The sequence below is a fragment of the Acanthopagrus latus genome, chromosome 9 (genome assembly GCF_904848185.1).
Source record: "Acanthopagrus latus isolate v.2019 chromosome 9, fAcaLat1.1, whole genome shotgun sequence".
Classification (NCBI taxonomy): domain Eukaryota; kingdom Metazoa; phylum Chordata; class Actinopteri; order Spariformes; family Sparidae; genus Acanthopagrus; species Acanthopagrus latus.
This window is the reverse complement of record NC_051047.1, coordinates 24,098,710-24,125,240: the sequence shown is the minus strand read 5'-3', so window position 1 is coordinate 24,125,240 and position 26,531 is coordinate 24,098,710. Positions and strand designations below refer to the sequence as shown.

At 41.0% G+C, this 26,531-nt stretch overlaps 1 protein-coding gene across 1 annotated transcript; it reads left to right on the top strand.

Moving 5' to 3' along the window:
* The first annotated feature begins 1,018 nt into the window (after positions 1-1,018).
* LOC119026172 lies at positions 1,019-26,531 on the top strand. Its single transcript, XM_037110334.1, has 34 exons — positions 1,019-1,607; positions 3,018-3,082; positions 3,270-3,353; positions 3,425-3,518; positions 3,860-3,938; positions 4,384-5,074; positions 5,166-5,814; positions 5,907-7,451; positions 7,649-7,917; positions 7,996-8,286; positions 8,512-8,710; positions 8,939-9,129; positions 9,263-9,369; positions 9,462-9,593; positions 10,121-10,344; positions 10,521-10,757; positions 11,586-11,823; positions 16,293-16,912; positions 17,880-17,944; positions 18,118-18,201; positions 18,316-18,409; positions 18,735-18,813; positions 18,980-19,670; positions 19,762-20,410; positions 20,540-22,081; positions 22,251-22,519; positions 22,598-22,888; positions 23,118-23,316; positions 23,626-23,816; positions 23,945-24,051; positions 24,144-24,275; positions 24,629-24,852; positions 25,030-25,266; positions 25,861-26,531. The coding sequence occupies exons 1-34, from the start codon at positions 1,019-1,021 to the stop codon at positions 26,100-26,102; spliced, it is 11,400 nt and encodes a 3,799-aa protein (XP_036966229.1). The 3' UTR covers positions 26,103-26,531.

Sequence of the window (26,531 nt, the reverse complement as noted above, 5' to 3'; positions counted from 1 at the left end):
GGAAGGAAGAGGACAAAAGTCAACAGTCAGAGAAAGGGTGTCAATACATTTTCAGAGGTCTTTGAGTATTTAATTATCAATGTGTTGTGTAGATAGAGCTGGAAACACTTTTTCCTCAACAGCTGTGGCTCAGGAGGTACAGTTGTCTAGGAATTGGAAAGTCAGTGGTTTGATCCCCGGATTACAGCTGCACATCCAGTATCCCTGGGAAAGATGATCCCCAAATTGCTCCTGATCAGCAGGTTGGCACATTGCACTGCAGCCTCTGTCATCTGTATAAGAATGCGTGTGGAAAGTGTTGCTTCATGTGGAATCTATCAACACATTTTGCTGCTATTTCTATCAATAAATCCAAGCAAGTACATGACGAGTACAGTACATATACATAACCCTAACCCTTTTGACAACCACCGTCACAAATTGCTGGAAAAATACAGGAACTGTTGTTCAGTAATGATCTGCTCCTGTGTAGTTATGATGCTGTCTAATCAGCACCTTGACACGCCTCACCTGTCTGGTTAGAAGCGTTTGCTAATGCTGAGAGAATAATCTTTTTGTGTGAACATCAAAAGTTTTAGCCTTATTTTTTCTCAATCTACAGAAAAAATGGGCTTTTTTGTTTTTTTTTTTGCTTTAGTTCAGTGTAGTTTAGTTCACAGCACTGATACATATTGAGTGGTGGTCTAATTACATTTTTAACAATCTTTCAAGAAATATTATGTTTAGGACTCAAAGTCACCTTCAAAAGATGGCAAAATATGTTGCCTAACAACCACATGTGGATTGTTGAGCAACTAAATTAAAAATGAACACAAAAATCTTGAACACACTTCTTTTTGCATACCTTGCATCATAAATCTTTGCCTCCTGTTTGATCTGTTTTATCAGAAGTTTTTCAAGGTTATGACCACTCCATGACCCCTGCACACTTTAGTGCCACTTATGAAACTTGTAAACAGAACTGCTATATAAAGCTTCATCATGCAGTGGCTTGTTCAGTTTCCCACACACAGACAATATGTCGTTACTGGGGCGACTTCTCCCTCTGTGTTTACTAAGTTTGTGTGGGTGCATGTGCCAGGACCATGATGATCCTCCACCGGCCATGTTTCTTGCAGGTCCTCTGATCAACAATGGAGAACCCTCCAAAGGAGCAGACCCTTTTGACTGCAGTCATCCCATTCCTCCAGGATCATGGCAGTACTTTGAGTCCCTCCAGAGCAGAGGGGTGACCCACTTCAAAGTCCCGCTGTCATGGGCTCATCTTCTACCTACAGGCCGGTCCAGTCAGCCCCAGCAGGCTGTGGTCGCCTGTTACCAGACCCTCCTGAAACAGCTGCTGGACGTGGGCCTCCAGCCTCTGGTCGTCCTTCATGGATCCACAGTGCCAGAAGCTCTGAGATCAACGTACGGAGGCTGGGAGAGCCAGGAGCTGAGAGAGATGTTCCAACAGTACGCTGAGTTTGTGTTCAGAGAGTTTGGACAGCTGTCAGACTCCTGGGTGACACTGAGCAGCCTGGATGAGCTGAGGGATGCTGAGCTGCAAAACGCTCTTGATGCACACTCCAGCGTCTACCGCCGTTACCACCAGCTGTTTCCTGGGAAAGGTAGGAGATCAATTCATTGCATCACAAGCTGAGGGCTAAAGTTATCTTGTAAAAAACTTGTGAAAGATATTTAGACAAAAAGAGACAAATCTGGTCAACCATCATCAATTCAAGATTGTATTTATTTTAAGTCAAAAATATCACACCAAATATAAACTGAAGAAAGAAACAAGTGATAAATCAAAAATAGGCATTGCGCAAACATATTAAAGAATATTCTATTTACATACAAATCAAAAAATATGCTGTGTCACTCTGCTGTGTTGAGGTAGAGGGACAGGGGCACCTGGTGCTGTGTCACTGGAGTAGTGGTGAAACATTTTAAAAGTGCATCTGAAGAGAGAAGAGAAGTACATGTGACCACTGCATGTTACAGTTTAACAAAAATAAACAGATGCTTGGTGTGTGCTGTAAATAAGTCTAATATAGATTAATAATGAAAATACAATGGGATTCATTGAACTTTTCAAGCATACATACAAGCAGGAAAACACAGGCAACAGATTAAAATAACACCTGGACATGCCTAAAGTTAACTATCCAAATGTCCCTGATGCATTTAAGGTGGGAGTAACATTAACTTATGTTGACTCAAGCTATTTACTGATTAATTAACAGTACTACTATCGTCTGAAATAAGCTAGTAAGATGACTGCACCCTTAGCATTGACCTATACAGTCTATGCATACGGCGGGCTCTACCTCTGAAAAAAAAGGAGCAGACGAGATGTGTGACTCTGATTGTAAACCTGACAAGACATTTCTTGAGGAGCAAACTTTTACGAAAAGTCTCAGTGAATGTCCTCACGCAAGATTTATTACCGTAAGAAAGATATGGATAAATCAAACTATAGTCATCTATTACTAACAAGATGACTAATAGTGAATACAGTCGTACTTCTTGTTATTGTGTTACTTATGGATCAAACTGTAATGAAAATCCACCTTCATTTTTTGCTGGGGAGCAGCTAGAAGCCCTGGATGCAACAGAACTGTTTCTTAAAATACTGAACCCAATAAAGTCTTGTCAGTCTGTTTTTACACAACTTATTATGGCACTCACCTATAATCAACACGACTGTAAGGGGGTTCAAGGTACTTTGGATATGAAACAATAATATTTTGCAGTCTTTATTATCTCCTGTTGCGCTTGTCAGACTTAATCAGATTGATCGATAGCTGGATTTTTATTGCCCTGGAAGGAGATATTTGTTTCCACAGAGTGCTTTATGTTTCCCCTACAGAGCTAGAGATAGATGTGTAGTAATTATGGCAGTGTTTGATAACTGTTTCAGTATCTGCTGACCACTTGTACCAAAGTTCATGATAAGGGAGAGGGTGGAGTAGTGTAGGGGAAAGAAGAATCCACTCTGTCCAGCTAATAATTTATCATCATGTCACACGTTACAGATGGAGGAGTATCAGTTGGTGTGAAGGCCAGAAACGTCCCAGTCATCTGTGACACTCAGCTACTGGTGAGATCACATCATCACACAGATCATGAGCACATAAAACATGAGTTGCCTATAATATCGAAACAGCATGTGCATTAAAAAGAAAAAGAAAAAAACTAAACGTGGTTAGTTGATTTTATTTGTGTCAGGGAAAAGTAAAAGAGCTTCCACACATCCAGTGACAATAACACATGCATCTCTATTTCAGAAAAACACAGATTTCCTCTCTGTTAAAATTCAATATGACTGCACCAATGGAAAAATCCTGGCGGAGGAACTGCAAAATGTTTTGGTATGAATTTAATATTTAGTTTACAGTCTTCAGTTCTGTAATCATCAACCTCTAATTGAGAATTCTTGCAGGCAAAGTGTGGAGAGAAACCCATTCTCTTTTATGAGGTGAACATCAATGACTGTGCCCCTTCTGAGTTCCTGTCAGATACCAAAGTCTCAAAAGGTAATCTCTCATCATCAAGAGTCACATCCTCAGAGTAGTGAAACACTTATTACCTGCTTACTGTCAGTTTTAAGTAATCCTCAAAGTAGAAAACCAAATTATATCACAGGCCACTTTAAACACTTTGATTTCCCATCCTGTCAAAAATACAACTAAGAGTGATGTATTGTGATTTTATTCATATTAGGTCATTTATTTATACTTGAGCTAGACTACATCTAATTACTGTATGATATAATCATGGCATCACAAATCAAGGATTCTAATTTGATACCATGAAGGATACATGAATCAAACTATATGATACATGACATTTATGATACATTCATATACTTTTACAGCACTGAGCAGTGGAGACCACAATGTTCTTGGATTCGACATGGAAAATATGTTCGCTCCAGATGACACTATTCCCAAAAGGTATAATTGTGCATACAGATAATTAAGTAAACTTTTTTGCTACTAACACATGCACATTTGTCAGTGTTCTAGGCTGCTTTGACTTGTTGACATTCCTACATCATGTTAACGTTAGAGGTTTATGAACTTGATTTTGATATCTAGCGGCAGAGGGGATGGTGGTGGATTTACAAGCAGGAAAGTTGTCAAGCTAGTGACCACAAGTTGAGACTATGTTTCAAGCTTTGTATGCATGAAACCACTGGATATATTTCATGGAGGACCATGGTGTTTTAACATTTGCTAGCATCACTCCACTGGATATTTTTAAGGAAAACTTAAGGACAATGTCAGGTGTATAAAGAAATCATGATTTGCATAAACATACATTGAAAACACTTGGACTTTATTACTCTTCAAGTTCCCAATTAATTGTATTTTCAACTTCTTGTTCCTTTTGTTTCAGTCATTCACACCAAAGTGACAAAAACAGAAATGGTCTTCAAACATCATGTTTAACAACCTACTGCAAAACCTGGAGCAATTTTGCAACCATGACCTCATCTGAGCGAGATACATTCTTGAATGAATCCTTTCCTATTGGCTTCCAGTGGGCCACCTCCACTGAGTCCTTCAAGGCTGAAGGAGCCTGGTTAGAAGGTGGGAAGGGAGAGACCATCTGGGACCGTTTTGGTCATGAAAACAAGGTTTTTGACAATCAAACAGCCGATTTAGCTTGTGACAGTTACCACAAGGTGGATTATGATCTCTATCTGCTGCGAGGTCTTCATGTCAACACCTACCAGTTTTCTATCTCCTGGGCCCGTATTTTCCCCTCAGGCTACAGAGACAGCCATTCAGAGAAAGGGGCTCTGTACTATGACGATCTGATCGATGCCCTCATTGAGTCTGGCATACAACCTGTTGTCACTCTCTACCACTGGGACCTGCCCCAGGCACTCCAGGACAAAGGTGGATGGACCAGCGCTTTCATTGTTGAGGCCTTCAAGGACTATGCAGACTTCTGCTTCTCCAGGTTTGGAGACAAGGTCAAGACCTGGAACACATTCAGCAGCCCCTGGGTGGTGAGCCATGCTGGGTATGGCACTGGTGAGCATCCCCCTGAAGTAAAAGACTATGTGGTTGCCTCCTATCAGGTGAGCAAAGTGGTCTTACCATAATGTAGCCATGCACTGCATTATTGTCATTCTGATCTTCTTAACACAACTATTTACTTTGGACTTGCAGGCCACTCACAATATGCTGAAGGCCCATGCTGAGGCCTGGCATGTCTACAATGACAAGTACAGGAAGACACAGGGAGGGGAAGTAGGCATTGCGCTGAACTCAGACTGGGCTGATCCCAACGACCCCTCCAGACCTGAAGACATAGCAGCTTCAGATCGCTACCTGCAGTTCATGCTGGGCTGGTTTGCACATCCTATATTTGTGGACGGTGATTATCCTGCAACACTCAAGAATCAGATAGAGCAGAAAAAAAACAAGTGCCCCCTCTCTGTGCCCGCAAACCTTCCCGTTTTTACTCCAGAAGAGCGACAGAGGATAAAAGGAACAGCAGACTTTTTTGGATTAAACCACTATACCTCCCGGTTGGTCAAAAGCAGTGATGGTGGCTGCACCCCTGGTCCTCAGGGGGTAGGTGACTTCCAGGCACACGCTGACCCTTCATGGCCCTCGACTGCTTCTGACTGGATCTATTCTGCACCTTGGGGTCTCCGGCAGCTTCTAAACTACATTTCAACAGAGTACTTGACTGTTACCAAAGTGCCTATCCATATAACTGGTAATGGTATGCCGACTGAGTACAATGGGGACACTCTCAATGATACCCAACGAGTAGAGTACCTGAAGGGCTACATCAATGAGGCCCTGAAAGGTTTGTTCCTGTAATTTCTCTAATAGGAAACCATCTTTAATTTGAAATCAATTAAAACATTTAATGTGTTGTTGTGTGTGTCCATTTTGTAGCAATCATTGAAGATGGAGTGCATCTGCAGCGATTCACAGTGCAGTCACTCATGGATGGATTTGAGGGACAACAAGGCTACAGCCAAAGGTTTGGTCTCCACCATGTCAACTTTGAAGATCCAATGAGATCTAGAACCCCCAAGCAATCGGCATATTTCTACGCTCAGGTTATCAAACAAAATGGATTTGGTTCAAACAAAGTTCCTGTCTTTAGAGGAGAAGAGATGCAACTTACCCGCCGTCTAACTGCTTCATCACCTTCAGAGGTTCCATCTAAATCCAAGGTTGTCTGGGAGAAATTCTCACACCAGTCAAAGTTCCAGAGAAAAATGTTCCACTATGGCACTTTCGAGCAAGATTTCAGTTGGGGAGTATCATCTTCTGCTTACCAGATTGAAGGAGCCTGGAACACTGATGGGAAGGGGCCCAGCGTCTGGGATACATTCACCCAAAAACCTGGTAGTATTCCTGCTAATGCAAATGGAGATGTGGCCTGTGACAGCTATAACAGACTTGCAGAAGACCTCTACATGCTTCGAGCGCTGAAGGTAAAGTCATACAGATTCTCTTTGTCCTGGTCCAGGATCTTTCCTAACGGTCGGTGTGCCTCCCTGAACCAGAAAGGTGTTGACTACTACAACAGACTCATTGATGGCCTCATGCGGTACAATATCACTCCCATGGTGACACTCTACCATTGGGACCTCCCTCAAGCTTTGCAAGACCTTGGTGGCTGGGACAATTTAGACATGATTAACATTTTTAATGAGTTTTGTGACTTTTGCTTTGCCACCTTTGGAGACCGAGTGAAATTTTGGATGACCTTCAACCAGCCTCAAACAATCGTCTGGTCAGGATATGGACTTGGAAAGATCCCACCAAATGTTAAGAATCCAGGAGTAGCACCGTATAGAGTTGCACACAACCTTATAAAAGCACACGCCAAGGTTTACCACACATATGATGATAAGTATCGCAAAACCCAAGGAGGTCTAGTATCCATTGGCCTCAATGCTGATTGGGTTGAACCTGAAGATGTTAATGTTCCCCGTGAAGTGGTGGCTGCTGACCGCGCTCTGCAGTTTCAACTGGGTTGGTTTGCACACCCCATTTTCAAGACTGGTGACTATCCTGATGCAATGAAGTGGCAAGTTGGAAACAAAAGTGAGCTACAAGGTCTTCCTGGGACAAGACTCCCCTCCTTTACCGAAGAAGAAAAGAACTTCATCAAGGGAACTGCTGATGTGTTCTGTGTAAATCATTATACTACAAAGATAGTTGGCCATGTTGCAGCTTGGCTAAGCCCTCCATCTTATGAATCTGACCGGGACGTGACAGAAACGGAGGAACCAAATTCACCTACTACTGCCATCGGTGGGCAGAGAGCTGTAGAATGGGGATTGAGAAGACTCCTTAACTGGATCAAAGAAGAATATGGAGATCCAGAGATTTACATTACTGAGAACGGAGTAGCCACAGACGACAATGTTGATGACACAGAAAGAGTATTTTACTACAAAACCTATATTGATGAGGCTTTGAAGGGTGAGTTCCTCAAGTTTAAGACTGCGCTTTTTGGTAGTACCCTTGATTAAACAACGTGAATATAAAATCTGGTGGTAGCTGCTCCTCATCCTAATTCCTGACTTTGATGACATAAGTTCATAAATGTGTTTCATTCCCTCAGTGATTTTCCCTATTCCATTCTGAGTGCAGTTATCTCCGTCCATATGTTTACATAGCTCATAATCTTGATGGTGTGAAGGTGAAAGGATACATCGCAACATCTCTCATGGACTCATTTGAGTGGCTCAGTGGTTACACAGTAAACTTTGGGCTGCACTATGTCAACTTTGAAGACCCAAACAGGCCGAGGACACCCAAGCGTTCCGCTCTCTATTATCACCAAATCATGAAGGACAACGGCTTCCCATTACCAGATGATGAGAAGGTACTTTATGGACAGTTTCCGGAAGCCTTTAATTGGAGTACTGCCAGTGCCGCTTTCCAGGTAAGTAGCGATTATGCATTTAATCTACAGTAGCACTTCTATCAATATACAAGCATTAAGCACAAACTTTAATTTCAGATTGAAGGGGGCTGGAGAGCTGACGGAAAGGGGCTGAGCATCTGGGACCAGTTTTCCCACACCCCCGACAAGACGTATGACGGTCACAATGGTGATATTGCTTGCAACAGTTACAACAAGATTGACGAGGATGTGGAGGTGCTGAAGAAGCTGAAGGTGACCCACTATCGCTTGTCTGTATCCTGGCCCAGAGTGCTTCCTGATGGCACCAACAACAACATCAATGAAGCCGGACTGAACTACTACCAAAGATTACTGGATGCTCTTGAAGCTGCTAATATTCAGCCCCAGGTAGGCAATGCTGTTCATAGCCACTAATGTTTTCTATATTTAGTCATGTATTAGGACATTTTTTTAATTTGATGTGTTCTAATGGTATTATCAAAAACATTAAAAGGGCATGTCTCCAGAAATGATTGTCTCAGCAAAATACAATTGGACTTGAAAGGGAATAACATCACCTGTATGAAAAGTATTTAGTACTGTATTTCAGATGTCCTCTCATCTGTTTCCCAGGTGACCCTGTACCACTGGGATCTCCCCCAGGCTCTAGAAAATGTTGGAGGTTGGTTGAATGAGACCATCGTCCAGAGATACCGAGATTATGCCGATGTTTTGTTCAGCCGACTTGGAAACAGAGTGAAGTTCTGGATCACTCTAAACGAACCCTACATTGTGGCCAACCTTGGTTATGGATATGGTTCCTTTGCACCAGGTGATGAAAAAAAAATCTTCTGAGATACTTTTATCTCTCAAATAAAGCTGTTATTGGAGCATAATTGTTATTGAATGTGCTTTACCAATATGTTACTTGTGGTCATTCAGTTGACTATATATAACTATCAAGTTGTTTAATTTAACTTTTACATTGTTATAAAAAGGTCAAAACCTCTGCAACACTTGTTATATATCAAAGAAGTCAGTAACTCCTCAAATGTTTCAGGCATCACGGGAAAGCATTATATCGCAGCTCACAACCTGATCAAGGCCCACGCTGAGGCCTGGCACCTCTACAATGACAAGTACAGAGCAACACAGGGTGGCCTCATCTCCATTACTGTCAATTCTGACTGGGCGGAGCCGAGGAACAAATACATGCAGGCTGATGTGGATGCAGTCGACCGCTATTTGCAGGTAGAAAAAAAAAACATATGAAAGGGAGACTGAGCTACTTTCAGCAAAACCTTTTTGTTGCGTAATGCAACCCCACACCACTGGTATCCAAAGCAGCTTATAAGAATCATATAACATATATTTTATCCTGCAGTTCTTCCTTGGCTGGTTTGCCCATCCCATCTTCAACGGTGACTATCCTGAAGTAATGAGAACAATCATTCGCCAAAGAAGCCTTGCTGCAGGTCTCCCTGAATCACGGTAAATTTGAAACAGTCACTCAGTAAATGCGTTCATTGTTTAAAGAGAAGTCCTGGGCTGGGCTTTCAAGAAAAGTATTTTCTCTAATATAGGCTTCCTGAGTTCACCCCTGAGGAAATCAAGAGGATCAAAGGGACTCACGATTTTTTTGGCCTCAACCATTACTGCTCAGTGCTTGCATTCGGATATACGCCGGGTGATATACAGGATTATGACTCTGACAGGTAGGTTTTAATCTTACAAAAAAGGCTAGATCTTTGGTATTGACCTTTACTTGCGTGTTCTCAAATGTTTCAAATGATATTCAAAGTCAACAAAAATCAGTAATTCTTACCATCTACGTAAGGTAATTATGCTTTTGATTTAGTGCCCAATGCTTTATACATTCATTTTTTTGAGAGTGAGAAAGAAAGTCAACGCACGTGACAGGGGAGCTGGGGAATTGAACCAGCATCCGTTCAATTACTCAACGACCCCCGACTTCCTCAACTACAGCACCCTTAAGATTCCACTGTCCTCCTTGACAATACAAAATTACATCTTCTCAATGTTTTGACCAAGCAGCAAAAACTACGAATTGTGCACGTAAAAAGAAATGCCTAGATCACATGGGGGCTTTTTTTTAACCTACAGTCCCTAACATGAGGTGAAAGAAGAGGGAATTAAACCTCCACCACAAAAGTAGATGCTGAAATATATCTAACACACAGTTTTTGACTAATACGGATCTGATGTCAAATCCAAAATCCAGGGCTGCTGCAGCAATGGCCGACCGCACCTGGCCTGAAACTGGCTCCGTCTGGTTAAGGATCACTCCATTTGGAATCAGGAAACTCCTCAAGTACATCAAGGATGAGTATGGAAATCCACCCATCTACATCACAGAGAATGGAGTCTCAGAAAATGGAGTGGTGGACTTGAATGACGTCCACAGAAAGTACTTCTATGAAAACTACATTAACCAGGCTCTGAAAGGTACCAGATACAGTAAAAAACAAGTATCTAACATGATATTGCTTTCCTACAAGTGAGCCTTGTTAGCCTTGCATACGTGTCTTTTAAATGTACAGGTCAATAAAATAGTTGCCAAGACACAAATGTCTATTTCCGACGAGGTTCGTTAAACGTAGCTGTTACTGTTTCTTTTTCAGCTGTTGTTCTGGACGGAGTTGATCTGCGAGGCTACACAGCCTGGTCCTTGATGGACAACTTCGAGTGGGCTTCTGGGTACTCTGAGCGATTTGGACTTTTCTACGTGAACCGCTCCGACCCCGCTCTTCCTCGCATCCCTAAAAACTCAGCCTCTCGTTACGCAACCATCATCAACTGCAATGGCTTCCCAGACCCGGCCCTCGGGCCCCATGAGTGTTTGAACCTTGAATCTGCAGGTAATATAACGCTGAGTCCAGTGTGATTATTATAAGATTCAGGAGGAATCAACTTCATCCAGCCTTTTCATGCAAAAATAATTTGATCACAACACATAAAACTATCAAAAAATAAGAAAATGAAAACATATGAATTAGACAATAAAAACTATCAAAAAATAAGACAATAAAAACTGAAAAATGATTTAGTATAAACAAACAACAAATAAGACTGGATAAACAAAGAATGAAAAAAAATCAATATTTTTCAACTAGCTAATATATTGGAACTACTTTTTTCCCAACTTTTTTAATTTACCCTTTTGCAACAGAGGTAGATCTTACCTATTGAACCTATATTTAGATAAAAGTAGACTACATTTGGACAAAGTTTGAATATAGTTTAGTTTAAAAACTGCTGTTAACTCACAGAAAAAAAGTGCAAGAAAAATGCTCATTATCTGAAAAAGTGGAACCTGTCTACAATCTTATTTAGTTATAAATATAATTTTGTCCCGTTTGGTTGTCTGAGAGGAGGATTTAACATTCTGTCCTTGAATTAAATTGAATTGTCATTGAATGTTATATCTCAAAATGACAAAGGTAATAATCAAGGCTTTAAGGATCCACCTCCTGATTTAGACATGGCACTTGTGCCTAAATAATTAAACATGGCTTCCAAACACCTCTTAACACCAAGCATGAAGAAGCTAGATTTTATTTCTGGAGAGTAAGAAAACCGAAAAATGTGTTTTTCTAAACTTGTCTGATCTAGATAAAAAAAACACAAGGTGAACAAGAAAAGAAAAATTGACATTCTCCCTGTTTCTTCTTCCCGTCTTTCATCAGCAACAAGCACTCCCACACCAGATCACACTGCACATACAGCTGTCCCTGTGCTGCCCCCGAACATGGTGGACTTCCTGGGTCTGAAACTCACACCTCAGGACGCTGAAGTCGGACTTTATGTCACTTTTTCATTCCTTCTTGTGAGTGTACTTGGTATGATCTTTGTTGTGTATCGGCTCCTGAAAACAAGGAAGAATTCAAAGGCAGCTCTAGCAGAATCTGTGAAGTTGCAGAGAATGTGAGGAGACGTGTGGAGGGAAGTGAAATCTGTAAATCAAATTGTTGGCAGCTTTTCTAAGTGGCTGCCTGTTTATGAGCAGAATTAATGAAAATGATGTTTTCTTTTCAGAATCTCACATCAATACGTTGTTTTACCCAAGAATGAGATTTTCCTTGAGACACTTGAAAATAACAGCATTCTTTAGCATAATTCTTAGTGATGTAAATAAATTGTAATTTTGTTTGGCAAACTGCTGAATGAATTTGTAACAATGCTTTTCCTCCATAACATTGTTGTAATGTGTATGTGTAACAGTTTTTAAAAGACATGCAGTTACCATGTCTGTGCCTGTATCTTATTGCTACACTGAAAAACAAATCTGTATATACTGGATTCAGGGATGTTTTCAATTTAAATAAAGATTATTCCTTCAATGTTTCCAGTTTGTGTTTGTCACTGTCATTGAACGACCTCCTGGTGGCGCCAGTGAACCAGATATTTGTTAAATATCAAAATGGAAATGAAACTAAAGCTAAAGGAGCAGATGAATTTTAAAAAAGCAATAAGAAATCTGGCTACTTTGGAGGATGTGCCTTCATCATCATTACATCATCATCATTTTTACCTTCATTAAACAGGGAACTATGTAGTTTTGGGGAGCACATTCTCACATCATTGAATGATTTTTATTTTTTCATGCCTGAATAAACTCAATAAACAGACTGAACTTAAAGGACGACACAATTTCATTCTGACTCTGCCACCTTTCTAGCTTCAAAAAGTGTTCAGGGGACCTTATTCTCCTCTGAGAACAGTTTGTTTATTCAGTTATGGAAAAATCATATTACCTCATTAATAGTTTAAATGTTAAAATTTTCAATTTCATCTCCAAAAACTACACAATGCCCCTTTAAACGTGGGAGGCAATTGAAAGCAAGCAGATAACACCACAAACAATACACTAGTTTTTATTTAGAGTATGACACATTTAAAACAATAAAAGCATACTGTAGTGATGACATCATTTCAGTCAAAACACATATATTTGTATCACTCACTGTCTATTAAAAGAAAGTGTAGGAGGTTAAAATTGGTTAAAACATCCTCCATTCAAACTGCTCACATTATTATAGTAGTAATTAAACTGATTGGATGGGATTCGCTTGTCTGAAAACTGTCTGGGTCCATTTAGATAGGTGGATACACACTGTATTGTCATTGCATGTTAAAATGCAATGAAACGTTGTACAGTGTGTAATATTTTAGAATCTAATTTCCCTATCTCAGCATTGACATAGTGATGCTCATGGGAAAATATAGTCTTTTTCTCAGTGTGAGCATCATGTTTTCCACATTGATTTGTTGTTTTTCTTTTGAGTTTGATCAAAGGAACTGTGATCATGATCTTGACAACAATGAAATATTTAACCTGCTTCATGATGCGATGCTTACAGAGTTTCCCGATGCGACCTATAAAGTTTTTAAAAAGTGTGCAGGGAGAGCTAAACAGTGCTGCAAGGATGGCCTCATTTGGTCGGCTAACATGGAAGATAGCATCACCCTGGTTCCCTCTGCAAAAAGTCAGTAGGATATTTTGAATTGGATTTTGGATTATTGCAGAAAATTTGCTTCATGGCAAAAAGTTTATGATACTGATTTTGCTCAGAATGATGGTTCAACTGATGAGCACCACTTAAATGATTTTTGAAGCGTAAATGAAATCGCCAGAAGTTCAAAGCTTGACCTCAACATCACGACTGAGCTTTGCACCACATTAGATTAAACACACTTTACTATAAGTTGATTGATCGATGATGTGGAAAGTTAGAGTCTAGTTTGCAACTAAATTCCGTTTATAAAGACTTTGTGTTCAGTGTGATGACGTTTCATATCGCCGACAACTTCTGTATTCTCATTGTTGGAGAGTTGATTGCAACTGCCGTTTACAACACACTTAAATGCTTTATAATTCAAATTTGCAGATTTTACTGACGTATTTTATGTTGTAAAACAAAATGTGAAAACACACTTATGTTAACCACAAAACCTTATTTTAGAAAAAAACATTTTTATTTTGAGATGAGGCAATTTGCAGTTGTTACATGCTCCCCCCCTGCTGGAGGTGAGATGAATAACTGGAGTTTCTAATGCCCTTTGTCTTGTGCTTCCTCCCAGGTGGCTCTAATTTGATTCAGGGGGAGGACCTATAAAGATGGAGACATGTGATGTGGCCTGACTTCTGCTGCTGCCACCCTGAGCTGCAATTTCTGAGTGTGCTGTCTGATCTTAAAATGTGTCAGTTTTGTGTTTTTGTGTTTTGGAGCATTTGGTGAGCCCGGTAGTTTTTGCGGCTTTGTTTTCTTTTTTGGGGAGTCGTAACAGCAGTGCAAATAAATATGTATTTAGATTAGATTAGATTCAACTTTATTGTCATTGTGCAGCGACGACAACAGTATTTACAGTAAATAAACTGAGTGGAGTGGGTCTATGTACAGTATGTATAGTATGAAGAAATCACTGGCAGTACTAAATGGGGATACAGTACAGACAGCATATACTAAAATTACTAGCAGTACTGAGGGTACAGATGAAGATTAAATAGTCAAGAGTAATGCAGTATCCGGGTGGGTGGGGGAAAATTAGTCACTGGAGGAAGGAGGGAAGAAGAGACGCAGCCCACAGTAGATGCCTCATTCATATTATCCACTGATAGACTGTAAGCTATTTAAAGAGATTCTGTTTCCTCTTATGCATTGTTATGCAATTAAGATCAATGTCGTATTCCAGCTGTGCAAGCTTCAGTTATTTTATTGCAGCCGGTCAGGAAGACTTTGGACCCACGTGTCAAGTAATAGATGCAGCCCTCTCTTGTGCGCATGTTTGAAAACCATAAAATATATTATCACAACATAATTAGTTAAATGATAGAAGAAAGAGACAGTAAAGTCATAAAATAGTTTAATTTATTCATCTTAGCAGCCAAATCGTGTTCATTTTGTTGACGTGGAACCAACAAGTATGACTTTGCATTTCCCCAAAGGCACAACAGCAATGAAGAGAAAGATAAGAGGAGCTCTAACACCAGCTTTATTGCTCATGATCATCATTGTAGAAGTATTATCAACAGATTAGGTTGTAAAAACATGTCTGAAAGGTTAAAGAAAGGTTAGAGTCTTAAGAAGAAGTAAAGAGTCTTTTTGGTTTCCTTAAGGATGGAAGTGGAAATCTGGCTGTTTGTGTCACAAAGGATGAGCATAACTGATAAAAACGTCATAATGTATGATTGTTTCCCTCGCTTTTGTTTCCTCCTTTAACCGTTTTGATGGAAGGAAGAGGACAAAAGTCAACAGTCAGAGAAAGGGTGTAGATACATTTTCAGAGGTCTTTGAGTATTTCATTATCCATGTGTTGTGTAGATAGAGCTGGAAACACTTTTTCCTCAACAGCTGTGGCCTTCTGTCGGAAGGTCGGTGGTTTGATTACAGCTTGTGGAGGTGATCGTGGTCGAGGCGTGGCCGGTGGAAAGAGAGAGGCGGAGATTGACAGAGCTGGTGACCAGTCACCTGCCGCTGGTCTCCTGAGCCGTCTCCACCTCTCTCTCTCCTGCAGCCGCGCTTCGACCACGCTCACCTCCGCATAGCTGCACATCCAGTATCCCTGGGAAAGATGAACCCCAATTTGTTCCTGATGAGCAGGTTGGCACGTTGCACAGCAGCCAGTGCCATCAGTGTAAGAATGTGTGTGGGAGTGATTGGAAAGTGTTGCTTCATGTGGAATCTGTCGACATGTTTTGCTGCTACTTTTATCAATAAAACCAAGCAAGTACATGAAGAGTACAGTACATATACATAACCCTAACCCTTTTGACAAACACTGTCACAAATTAATTGCTGCAAAAAAAATGTTGTTCAGTAATGTTCTGCTCCTGTGCAGTTATCATGCTGTCTAATCAGCACCTTGACACGCCTCACCTGTCTGGTTAGAAGTGCCCGCAAATACTGAAAAAATAAGCTTTTTGTGTGAATATGAAAAGTTTTAGCCCTGTTTTTTCCCAACTCCAGAAAAATGGGAGCAACAGCATATTTTTTTGTGTTTATACTTTGGTTCAGTGTTGCTTTGTTCACAGATCAGATTTACTTTGAGTGGTGGTCTGATCAAATTATTAGCAATATTCAAGAAATATTACATTTAGAAATCCAAGTCATTTCCAGAAGACAACAAAATACGTTGCCTAATAAGTAGATGTGGTTTGTTGTTCAGCTAAGTTACAACTGAACACAACAATCTTGACCTGCACAAACACACACTTTTTTTTTTGACCTTGCATCATAAATCTTTGCCTCCTGTTTGATCTATTTTATCAGATGTTTTTCAAGGCTATGACCACTCCATGACCCCTGCACAGTGTAGTGCAACTTATGAAACTCTGGTTTGACTGAAGGTTCAAGCTTGTAAACAGAACTGCTATATAAAGCTTCACCATGCAGTGGCTCGCTCAGTTCCAAAAACACAGACAATATGACATTACTGGGGCGACTTGTCCCTCTGTGTTTACTAAGTTTGTGTGGGTGCATGTGCCAGGACCATGATGATCCTCCACCGGCCATGTTTCTTGCAGGTCCTCTGATCAACAATGGAGAACCCTCCAAAGGAGCAGACCCTTTTGACTGCAGTCATCCCATTCCTCCAGGATCATGGCAGTACTTTGAGTCCCTCCAGAGCAGAGGGGTGACCCACTTCAAAGTCCCGCTGTCATGGGCTCATCTTCTACCTACAGGCCAGTCCAGTCAGCCCCAGCAGGCTGTGGTTGCCTGTTACCAGACCCTCCTGAAACAGCTGCTGGACGTGGGCCTCCAGCCTCTGGTCGTCCTTCATGGATCCACAGTGCCAGAAGCTCTGAGATCAACGTACGGAGGCTGGGAGAGCCAGGAGCTGAGAGAGATGTTCCAACAGTACGCTGAGTTTGTATTCAGAGAGTTTGGACAGCTGTCAGACTCCTGGGTGACACTGAGCAGCCTGGATGAGCTGAGGGATGCTGAGCTGCAAAACGCTCTTGATGCACACTCCAGCGTCTACCGCCGTTACCACCAGCTGTTTCCTGGGAAAGGTAGGAGATCAATTCATTGCATCACAAGCTGAGGGCTAAAGTTATCTTGTATAAAACTTGTGAAAGATATTTAGACAAAAAGAGACAAATCTGGTCAGTCATTATGCAAATGTGAATGCACTTGTGAAATGCTCAGGGATATTCCCATCACCTGAGTATATCTTATGAATAGAAACACGTATTTGAGAGATATTGTTGTCATAAATATCTGGAACCTCTGAAATAAAGGAGGTGAGACGAGATGTGTGACTCTGATCGAACATTTCTGGAGGAGAAAACTTTCATGAAGAGTCTCAGGAAACGTGCTAGACCAAACTTTATTACTGTATGAAAGACATGGATAAATCAAACTATAGTCATCTATTGGTAACAAGATGGCTAATAGTGAATGCAGTCGTACATCTTGTTACTTATGGATCAAACTGTAATGAAAATCCACCTTCATCTTTGGCTGAGGAGCAGCTAGACGCCTTGGATACAACTTTGGGAACAAAGGGTTCTACAGTAGATGATACATTACAGACCAGAACAGAACAACAGAACTGTTTCTTAAAATATGGACCCCAATAAAGTCTTGTCAGTCTGTTTTTACACAACTTATTATGGCACCCACCTATAATCAACATGATTGTAAGAGGGCAAGAGTCAAGGTACTTTGGATATTAGATAATAATATTTTGGAGTCATCTTTATTATCTCTGGTTGTAGTTGTCAAATGCGATCAAATTGATCGATGGCTGGATTTTTATTGTCCTCAAAGAGGATATTTTATTTCCACAGAGTGCTTTATGTTTCCCCTACAGAGCTAGAGATAGATGTGTAGTATTTATGGCAGTATTTGATAACTGTTTCAGTATCTGCTGACCACTTGTACCAAAGTTCATGATAAGGGAGAGGGTGGAGTAGTGTAGGGGAAAGAAGAATCCACTCTCCAGCTAATAATTTATCATCATGTCACACGTTACAGATGGAGGAGTATCAGTTGGTGTGAAGGCCAGAAACGTCCCAGTCATCTGTGACACTCAGCTACTGGTGAGATCACATCGTTACACAGAACATGAGCACATATGTAAAACATGCTCTGAGTTGCCATAATATCAAAACAGTATAAAGGGTGTATAAAAATGTGGTTAGTTGATTTTATTTGGGCAAAGTTAAAACCTTCCACACATCCAGTGACAATCACACATGCATCTCTATTTCAGAAATATACAGATTTCCTCGCTGTTAAAATTCAATATGACTGCACCAATGGAAAAAACCTGGCAGAGGAACTGCAAAATGTTTTGGTATGTAGAAATTTAAGTTGAGTTAATAGTCTTCAATTCTGTCATTATGAATCTTTGACTAAGAATTATGTTAAATGCACTTTTGAATGTTAAAACATTACTGTTTTCTTGCAGGCAAAGTGTGGAGAGAAACCCATTCTCTTTTATGAGGTGAACATCAATGACTGTGCCCCTTCTGAGTTCCTGTCAGATACCAAAGTCTCAAAAGGTAATCTCTCATCATCAAGAGTCACATCCTCAGAGTAGTGAAACACTTATTACCTGCTTACTGTCAGTTTGAAGTAATCCTCAAAGTAGAAAACCAAATTATATCACAGGCCACTTTAAACATTTTGATTTCCCGTCCTGTCAAAAATACAACTAATAGTGATGTATTGTGATTGTATTCATATTAAGTCATTAATTTACTTATGCTTGAGCTGCATTTGATTACTGTATGATATGAAATTAATGATTCTAATTTGATACCATGAAGGATACATGCATCATACTGTATGATAAATGACATTTACGATATTTCTGTATCTTTACAGCACTGAGCAGTGGAGACCACAATCTTCTTGGATTCGACATGGAAAATATGTTCGCTCCAGATGATAATTTTCCAAAAAGGTAAGATTGTGCATACCGATAATTAAGAATTTAATCTGCAGTATATCTTGCACACATACATTGCCAACGTTCATTATTCTGACGATTGGTCAAAAACACTTTGACCATATTTCTCTTCAAGTTCCCATGTCATTGTATTTCTGACTTCTTGTTCCTGTTGTTTCAGTCGTTCACCCCAAAGTGACAAATACATAAAAGATCTTCAAACATCATGTTTAACGACCTACTGCAAAACCTGGAGCAATTTTGTGACCCTGACGTCATTCGAGCGAGATGCCTTCTTGAATGAATCCTTTCCTATTGGCTTCCAGTGGGCCACCTCCACCGAGTCCTTCAAGGTTGAAGGAGGCTGGTTAGAAGGTGGGAAGGGAGAGACCATCTGGGACCGTTTTGGTCATGAAAACAAGGTTTTTGACAATCAAACAGCCGATTTAGCTTGTGACAGTTACCACAAGGTGGATTATGACCTCTATCTGCTGCGAGGTCTTCAAGTCAACACCTACCAGTTTTCTATCTCCTGGGCCCGTATCTTCCCCTCAGGCTACAGAGACAGCCATTCAGAGAAAGGGGCTCTGTACTATGACAAGCTGATCGATGCCCTCAATGAGTCTGGCATACAACCTGTTGTCACTCTCTACCACTGGGACCTGCCTCAGGCACTCCAGGACAAAGGTGGATGGACCAGCGCTTTCATTGTTGAGGCCTTCAAGGACTACGCAGACTTCTGCTTCTCCAGGTTTGGAGACAAGGTCAAGACCTGGAACACATTCAGCAGCCCCTGGGTGGTGAGCCATGCTGGGTATGGCACTGGTGAGCATCCCCCTGAAGTAAAAGACTATGTGGTTGCCTCCTATCAGGTGAGCAAAGTGGTCTTACCATAATGTGGACATGCACTGTGTCATTGTCATTCTGATCTTCTTGACACAACTATTTACTTTGGACTTGCAGGTCACTCACAATATGCTGAAGGCCCATGCCGAGGCCTGGCATGTCTACAATGACAAGTACAGGAAGACACAGGGAGGGGAAGTAGGCATTGCGCTGAACTCAGACTGGGCTGAGCCCATGGACCCCTCCAGACCTGAAGACATAGTGGCTGCAGATCGCTACCTGCAGTTCATGCTGGGCTGGTTTGCACATCCTATATTTGTGGATGGAGATTATCCTGCAACACTCAAAATTCAGATAGAGCAGAAAAAAAACAAGTGCCCCCTCTCTGCTCCTGCAACACTTCCCGTTTTTACCCCTGAGGAGAAAAAGAGGATAAAAGGAACAGCAGACTTTTTTGGATTAAACCACTATACCTCCCGGCTGATCAAAAGCAGTGATGGTGGCTGCACCCCTGGTCCTCAGGGGGTAGGTGACTTCCAGGCACATGTTGACCCTTCATGGCCCTCGACTGCTTCTGACTGGATCTATTCTGCACCTTGGGGTCTTCGGAGGCTTCTAAACTACATTTCAAAAGAGTACTTGACTGTTACTAAAGTGCCTATCCATATAACTGGTAATGGTATGCCGACTGAGTACAGTGGGGACACTCTCAATGATACCCAACGAGTAGAGTACATGAAGGGCTACATCAATGAGGCCCTGAAAGGTATGTTGTTGAAAGTAGCTGCTTATGTAAATATACCTTTATTCAAACTTTCCCCACTTTTTCAGAATGTGTCATTCCTTTTCATATTGAATGAGATTTAGTGGCTAATTGTCTCTTTTCTCTCACCAGCTATACACTTGGATATGGTAAATGTGCTGCGTTTTACTGTCCAGTCACTCATGGATGGCTTTGAAGGTCCACAAGGTTACAGTGAACGTTTTGGATTACATCATGTTATGTTTGACCTGCCTGACAGACCTAGGACCCCAAAGCAGTCTGCCTACTTTTACTCCAAAGTTATTGAGAACAATGGTTTTGCCTCCAAAAATCTTTATGTGCCAGAATTTATAAACATGGTGCCAAATAGACTTCCCTCACTCCCACCATCTACAGTCCCATCAGATGCCAAGATAGTTTGGTGGAAATTCTCCAGCCAAACAGATTTTCAGAGAAAACTTTATCACTATGGCACTTTCCCACAAGGTTTCAGTTGGGGAGTATCGTCTTCTGCTTACCAGATTGAAGGAGCCTGGAACACTGATGGGAAGGGGCCCAGTGTCTGGGATACATTCACCCAAAAACCTGGTAGTATTCCTGCTAATGCAAATGGAGACGTGGCCTGTGACAGCTATAACAGACTTGAAGAAGACCTCTACATGCTTCGAGCTCTGAAGGTAAATTCATACAGATTCTCTTTGTCCTGGTCCAGGATCTTTCCTAATGGTCGGCGTGCTTCCCTGAACCAGAAAGGTGTTGACTACTACAACAGACTCATTGATGGCCTCATGCTGTACAATATCACTTCCATGGTGACACTCTACCATTGGGACCTCCCTCAAGCTTTGCAAGAAATTGGTGGCTGGGACAATTTAGACATGATTAACATTTTTAATGAGTTTTGTGACTTTTGCTTTGCCACCTTTGGAGACCGAGTGAAATTTTGGTTAACCTTCAACCAGCCTCAAACAATTGTCTGGTCAGGATATGGACTTGGAAAGATCCCACCAAATGTTAAGAATCCAGGAGTAGCACCGTATAGAGTTGCACACAACCTCATAAAAGCCCACGCCAAGGTTTACCACACATATGATGATAAGTATCGCAAAACCCAAGGAGGTCTCGTATCCATTGGCCTCAATGCTGATTGGGTTGAACCTGAAGATGTTAATGTTCCCCGTGAAGTGGTGGCTGCTGACCGCGCTCTGCAGTTTCAACTGGGTTGGTTTGCACACCCCATTTTCAAGACTGGTGACTATCCTGATGCAATGAAGTGGCAAGTTGGAAACAAAAGTGAGCTCCAAGGTCTTCCAGAGACAAGACTCCCCTCCTTTACCGAAGAAGAAAAGAACTTCATCAAGGGAACTGCTGATGTGTTCTGTGTAAATCATTATACTACAAAGATAGTCGGCCATGTTGCAGCTTGGCTAAGCCCTCCATCTTATGAATCTGACCGGGACGTGACAGAAACAGAGGAAACAGATTCACCTACTACTGCCATCAGTGGGCAGAGAGCTGTAGCATGGGGATTGAGAAGACTTCTCAACTGGATCAAAGAAGAATATGGAGATCCAGAGATTTACATTACGGAGAATGGAGTAGCCACAGATAACAATGTTGATGACACAGAAAGAGTATTTTACTACAAAACCTATATTGATGAGGCTTTGAAGGGTGAGTCCTCAAGTTTAAGACTACACTTTTTGGTAGTACCTTTGATCAAACAACCTGAAGTTAAATCTGGCCCCTCATCCTAATTCCTGACATTGATGATATCATTTCTGTATATGGTTTTCTCTATTCCATTCTGAATGCAGTTATCTCCATCCATATGTTTACACAGCTCATAATCTTGATGGTGTGAAGGTGAAAGGATACATCGCAACATCACTCATGGATTCTTTTGAGTGGCTCAGTGGTTACACAGTAAACTTTGGGCTGCACCAAGTCAACTTTGAAGACCCAAACCGGCCGAGGACACCCAAGCGTTCTGCTCACTATTATTACCAAGTCATTAAGGACAATGGCTTCCCAATAACAGATGATGAGAAGGTACTTTATGGACAGTTTCCCAAAACCTTCCATTGGAGTACCGCCAGTGCTGCTTACCAGGTAAGTAACGATTATGCATTTAATCTACAGTGGCACTTGTACCAATACACAAGCATGAAGGACGAACTTGAATTTCAGATTGAAGGGAGCTGGAGAGCTGACGGAAAGGGACTGAGCATCTGGGACAAGTTTTCCCACACCCCTCTGAGAACGAACGATGGTGAAAATGCCGATATTGCTTGTGACAGTTACAACAAGATTGATGAGGATGTGGAGGTGCTGAAGAAGCTGAGGGTGACCCACTATCGCTTCTCTGTATCCTGGCCCAGAGTGCTTCCTGATGGCACCAACAACCACATCAACGAAGCTGGACTGAACTACTACCATAGATTATTGGATGCCCTGGAAGCTGCTAATATTCAGCCCCAGGTAGGCAATGCAGTAATTCATAGCCACTGATGTTTTTTATGTTTAGTAATTTATGAGATTTTTTTATTTTTATTTTTTGCCTCCTAATTGTAGTATTAAAAACATTAAAGGGCATGTCTCCAGAAATGATTGTCTCAGCAAATTACTGTGGGTCTTGAAAGGGAAAAACATCACCTGTATGAAAAGTATTTAGCACTGTATTTCAGATTTCCTCTCATCTGTTTCCCAGGTGACCCTGTACCACTGGGATCTCCCCCTGGCTCTACAAAAAGTCGGAGGTTGGGAGAATGAGACCATCGTCCAGAGATACCGAGATTATGCCGATGTTTTATTTAGCCGACTTGGAAACAGAGTGAAGTTCTGGATCACTCTAAACGAACCCTACATTATAGCCAACCTTGGTTATGGATATGGTACCTTTGCACCAGGTGATGAAAAAAATATCTTCTGAGATACTTTTATCTCTCAAATAACGCTGTTATTCATTATTTGTTATTGAATGTGCTTTACCAATATGTTCTTCATGGTTACTCAATTAACTATATATAACTATCAAGTTTTTTAATGTGACTTTTGTGTCATTATTTTAAAATGGTCAAAAATTCTGCAACACTGCAACAGAAGAAATAATCCACCTTAGAAGACTAAGAAGTTTTGTGGGGAAACTTGTTATCTGAAAACTTAACACTGTGTCATAATGAATAGTAGCAATGTCAGTAACTCCTCAAATGTTTCAGGCATTTTCAGAAAGCAATATATCGCAGCTCACAACCTGATCAAGGCCCACGCTGAGGCCTGGCACCTCTACAACGACAAGTACAGAGCAACACAGGGTGGCCTCATCTCCATTACCATCAATTCAGACTGGACAGAGCCGAGGAACCCACACAAGCAGGAGGATGTGGATGCAGCCAACCGCTATTTGCAGGTAGAAATATGTGAAATAAAGATTGAGCTGCTTTTAACAAAACCTTTTTGGTTGCCTTATGCAACCCCACACAATTGGCATCCAAAGCAACTTGTAAGAATCATATAAACATATATTTTGTCCTGCAGTTCTTCCTTGGCTGGTTTGCCCATCCCATCTTCAAAGGTGACTATCCTGAAGTAATGAGAACAATCATTCGCCAAAGAAGCCTTGCTGCAGGTCTGCCTGAGTCAAGGTAAATTTGAAACAGTAGCTCAGTAAATGCGTTCATTGTTTAAAGAGAAGTCCTGGGCTGGGCTTTCAAGAAAAGTATTTTCTCTAATATAGGCTTCCTGAGTTCACCCCTGAGGAAATCAAGAGGATCAAAGGGACTCACGATTACTTTGGCCTCAACCATTACTGCTCAGTGCTTTCACACCCAGTGGATTTGGGTAACCAACAGGATTATGAAGGTGACAGGTAGGTCTGAATTGTCTAAAAACAGTTAGACCTTGATTTGGTGCCTGCCTCATGCTTTATACATCAGATTTTATTAGAGTGAGGAAGAAAGTCAGTGAACATGTCAGGGGAGCCGGGGAATTGAGCCAGCAACCTTTCAATTGGTCAACGACCCCCTACCACCTGAGCTACAGCATTCCTAAGATTCCACTTTACTCCTTGACAATACAATTTACCATTTATTTACCATACATTCCCTAAAAGAAAGGTAACAGAAGAGGGAGTGAAATCCCCCACGACAAAAGTAGATGTTGAAATATAACTGACATACAGTATTTGACTAATACTGATCTGATGTCTAATCCAAAATCCAGGGGCACTGTAGTAAGCCATGACCGCACCTGGATTGGATCTGGCTCCTTCTGGTTAAAGATCACTCCATTTGGATTCAGGAAACTCCTGAAGTTCATCAAGGATGAGTATGGAAATCCACCCATCTACGTCACAGAGAACGGCGTCTCAGAACGAGGAGCGGTTGATTTGAATGATGTCCCAAGAACATACTTCTATGAAAACTACATTAACCAGGCTCTGAAAGGTACAAGATACAGTAAAAAACTAGTATCTAACATGATATTGCTTTCCTACAAGTGAGCCTTGTTAGCCTTGCATACGTGTACTTTTAAATGTACAGGTCAATAAAATAGTTGCCAAGACACAAACGTCTATTTCCGACGAGGTTCGTTAAACGTAGCTGTTACTGTTTCTTTTTCAGCGATTGTTCTGGACGGAGTTGATCTGCGAGCCTACACAGCCTGGTCCTTGATGGACAACTTTGAGTGGGCTGCTGGTTTCTCTGAGCAATTTGGACTTTTCTACGTGAACCGCTCCGACCCCGCTCTTCCTCGCATCCCTAAAAACTCAGCCTCTCGTTACGCAACCATCATCAACTGCAATGGCTTCCCAGACCCGGCCCTCGGGCCCCATGAGTGTTTGAACCTTGAATCTACAGGTAATATAACGCTGAGTCCAGTGTGATTATTATAAGATTCAGGAGGAATCAACTTCATCCAGCCTTTTCATGCAAAATAAGTGAACTTGTTTAATTGACTGTTACGTGACCAAGGTAGATTTTACTTATGTAACCTATATTTAGATAAAAGTGGACTACATTTGGAGAAATTTTAAGGACAGTTTACTTTAAAAACTGCTGTTAACTCACAGAAAAAAAATTGCAAGAAAAATGCAAATTTTCTGAAAAGTGGAGCCTGTCTACAGACCTTTTTAGTGAAAAATATACTTTTTTTCCTGTTTTGTGTTCTGAGAGGAGGAGTTAACATTCTGTCATTGAATTAAAAATGTTATATCTCAAAATGACAAAGGTAATAATAGAGGATTTAAAGATCCACCTCCTGATTTAGACATGGCACTCCTGCCTAAGTGATTAAACATGGCTTCCAAACTTCTCTCAACACCAAGCATGAAGAGGCTAGATTTTATTTATTGAGAGTAAGAAATCAAAAAAATATGTTTTTCTAAACAGATCTGATCTAGGCAAAAAGAAAAATTGACATTCTCCCTGTTTCTTCTTCCCGTCTTTCATCAGCAACAAGCACTCCCACACCAGATCACACTGCACATACAGCTGTCCCTGTGCTGCCCCCGAACATGGTGGACTTCCTGGGTCTGAAACTCACACCTCAGGACGCTGAAGTCGGACTTTATGTCACTTTTTCATTCCTTCTTGTGAGTGTACTTGGTATGATCTTTGTTGTGTATCGGCTCCTGAAAACGAGAAAGAGTTCAAAGACAGCTTCAGCAGAATCTGTTAACATGGATAGAATGTGAGGACACTTGTGGAGGGAAGTGAAAACTGTGTAAATCAAGTTGTTGGCAGCTTTTCTAAATGGCTGCTGAGCAGAATAAATGTGAATGTTCTATTTTTCTTACATCAATATAGAGAAATGTTGGGGGTTTTTTTCCCAAAAATGAGATGTTTATTGAGACACTTGAAGATAACAGCATTATTTCAAGAATTTAATAATTCTTAGTGATGTAAAGAAATTGTAATTTTGTTTGGCAAACTGCTGAATGAATTGGTAACAATGCTTTTCCTCCATAACATTGTTGTAATGTGTATTGTTTGTAACAGTTTTTAAAAGACATGCAGTTACTCTGACCATGTCTGTGCCTGTATCTCATTGCTACGCTGAAAAACAAATCTGTAAATACTGGATTCAGGGATGTTTTCAATTTAAATAAAGATTATTCCTTCAA

Bases quoted from the DNA above. Each gene is read 5' to 3' on its own strand.
- LOC119026172 (XM_037110334.1), top strand. From the start codon at position 1,019: ATGTCGTTACTGGGGCGACTTCTCCCTCTGTGTTTACTAAGTTTGTGT. The intron at 8,287-8,511 runs GTAGGCAATGCT...TCTGTTTCCCAG, and splicing joins CTGCTAATATTCAGCCCCAG to GTGACCCTGTACCACTGGGA. The intron at 20,411-20,539 runs GTATGTTGTTGA...TTCTCTCACCAG, and splicing joins CATCAATGAGGCCCTGAAAG to CTATACACTTGGATATGGTA.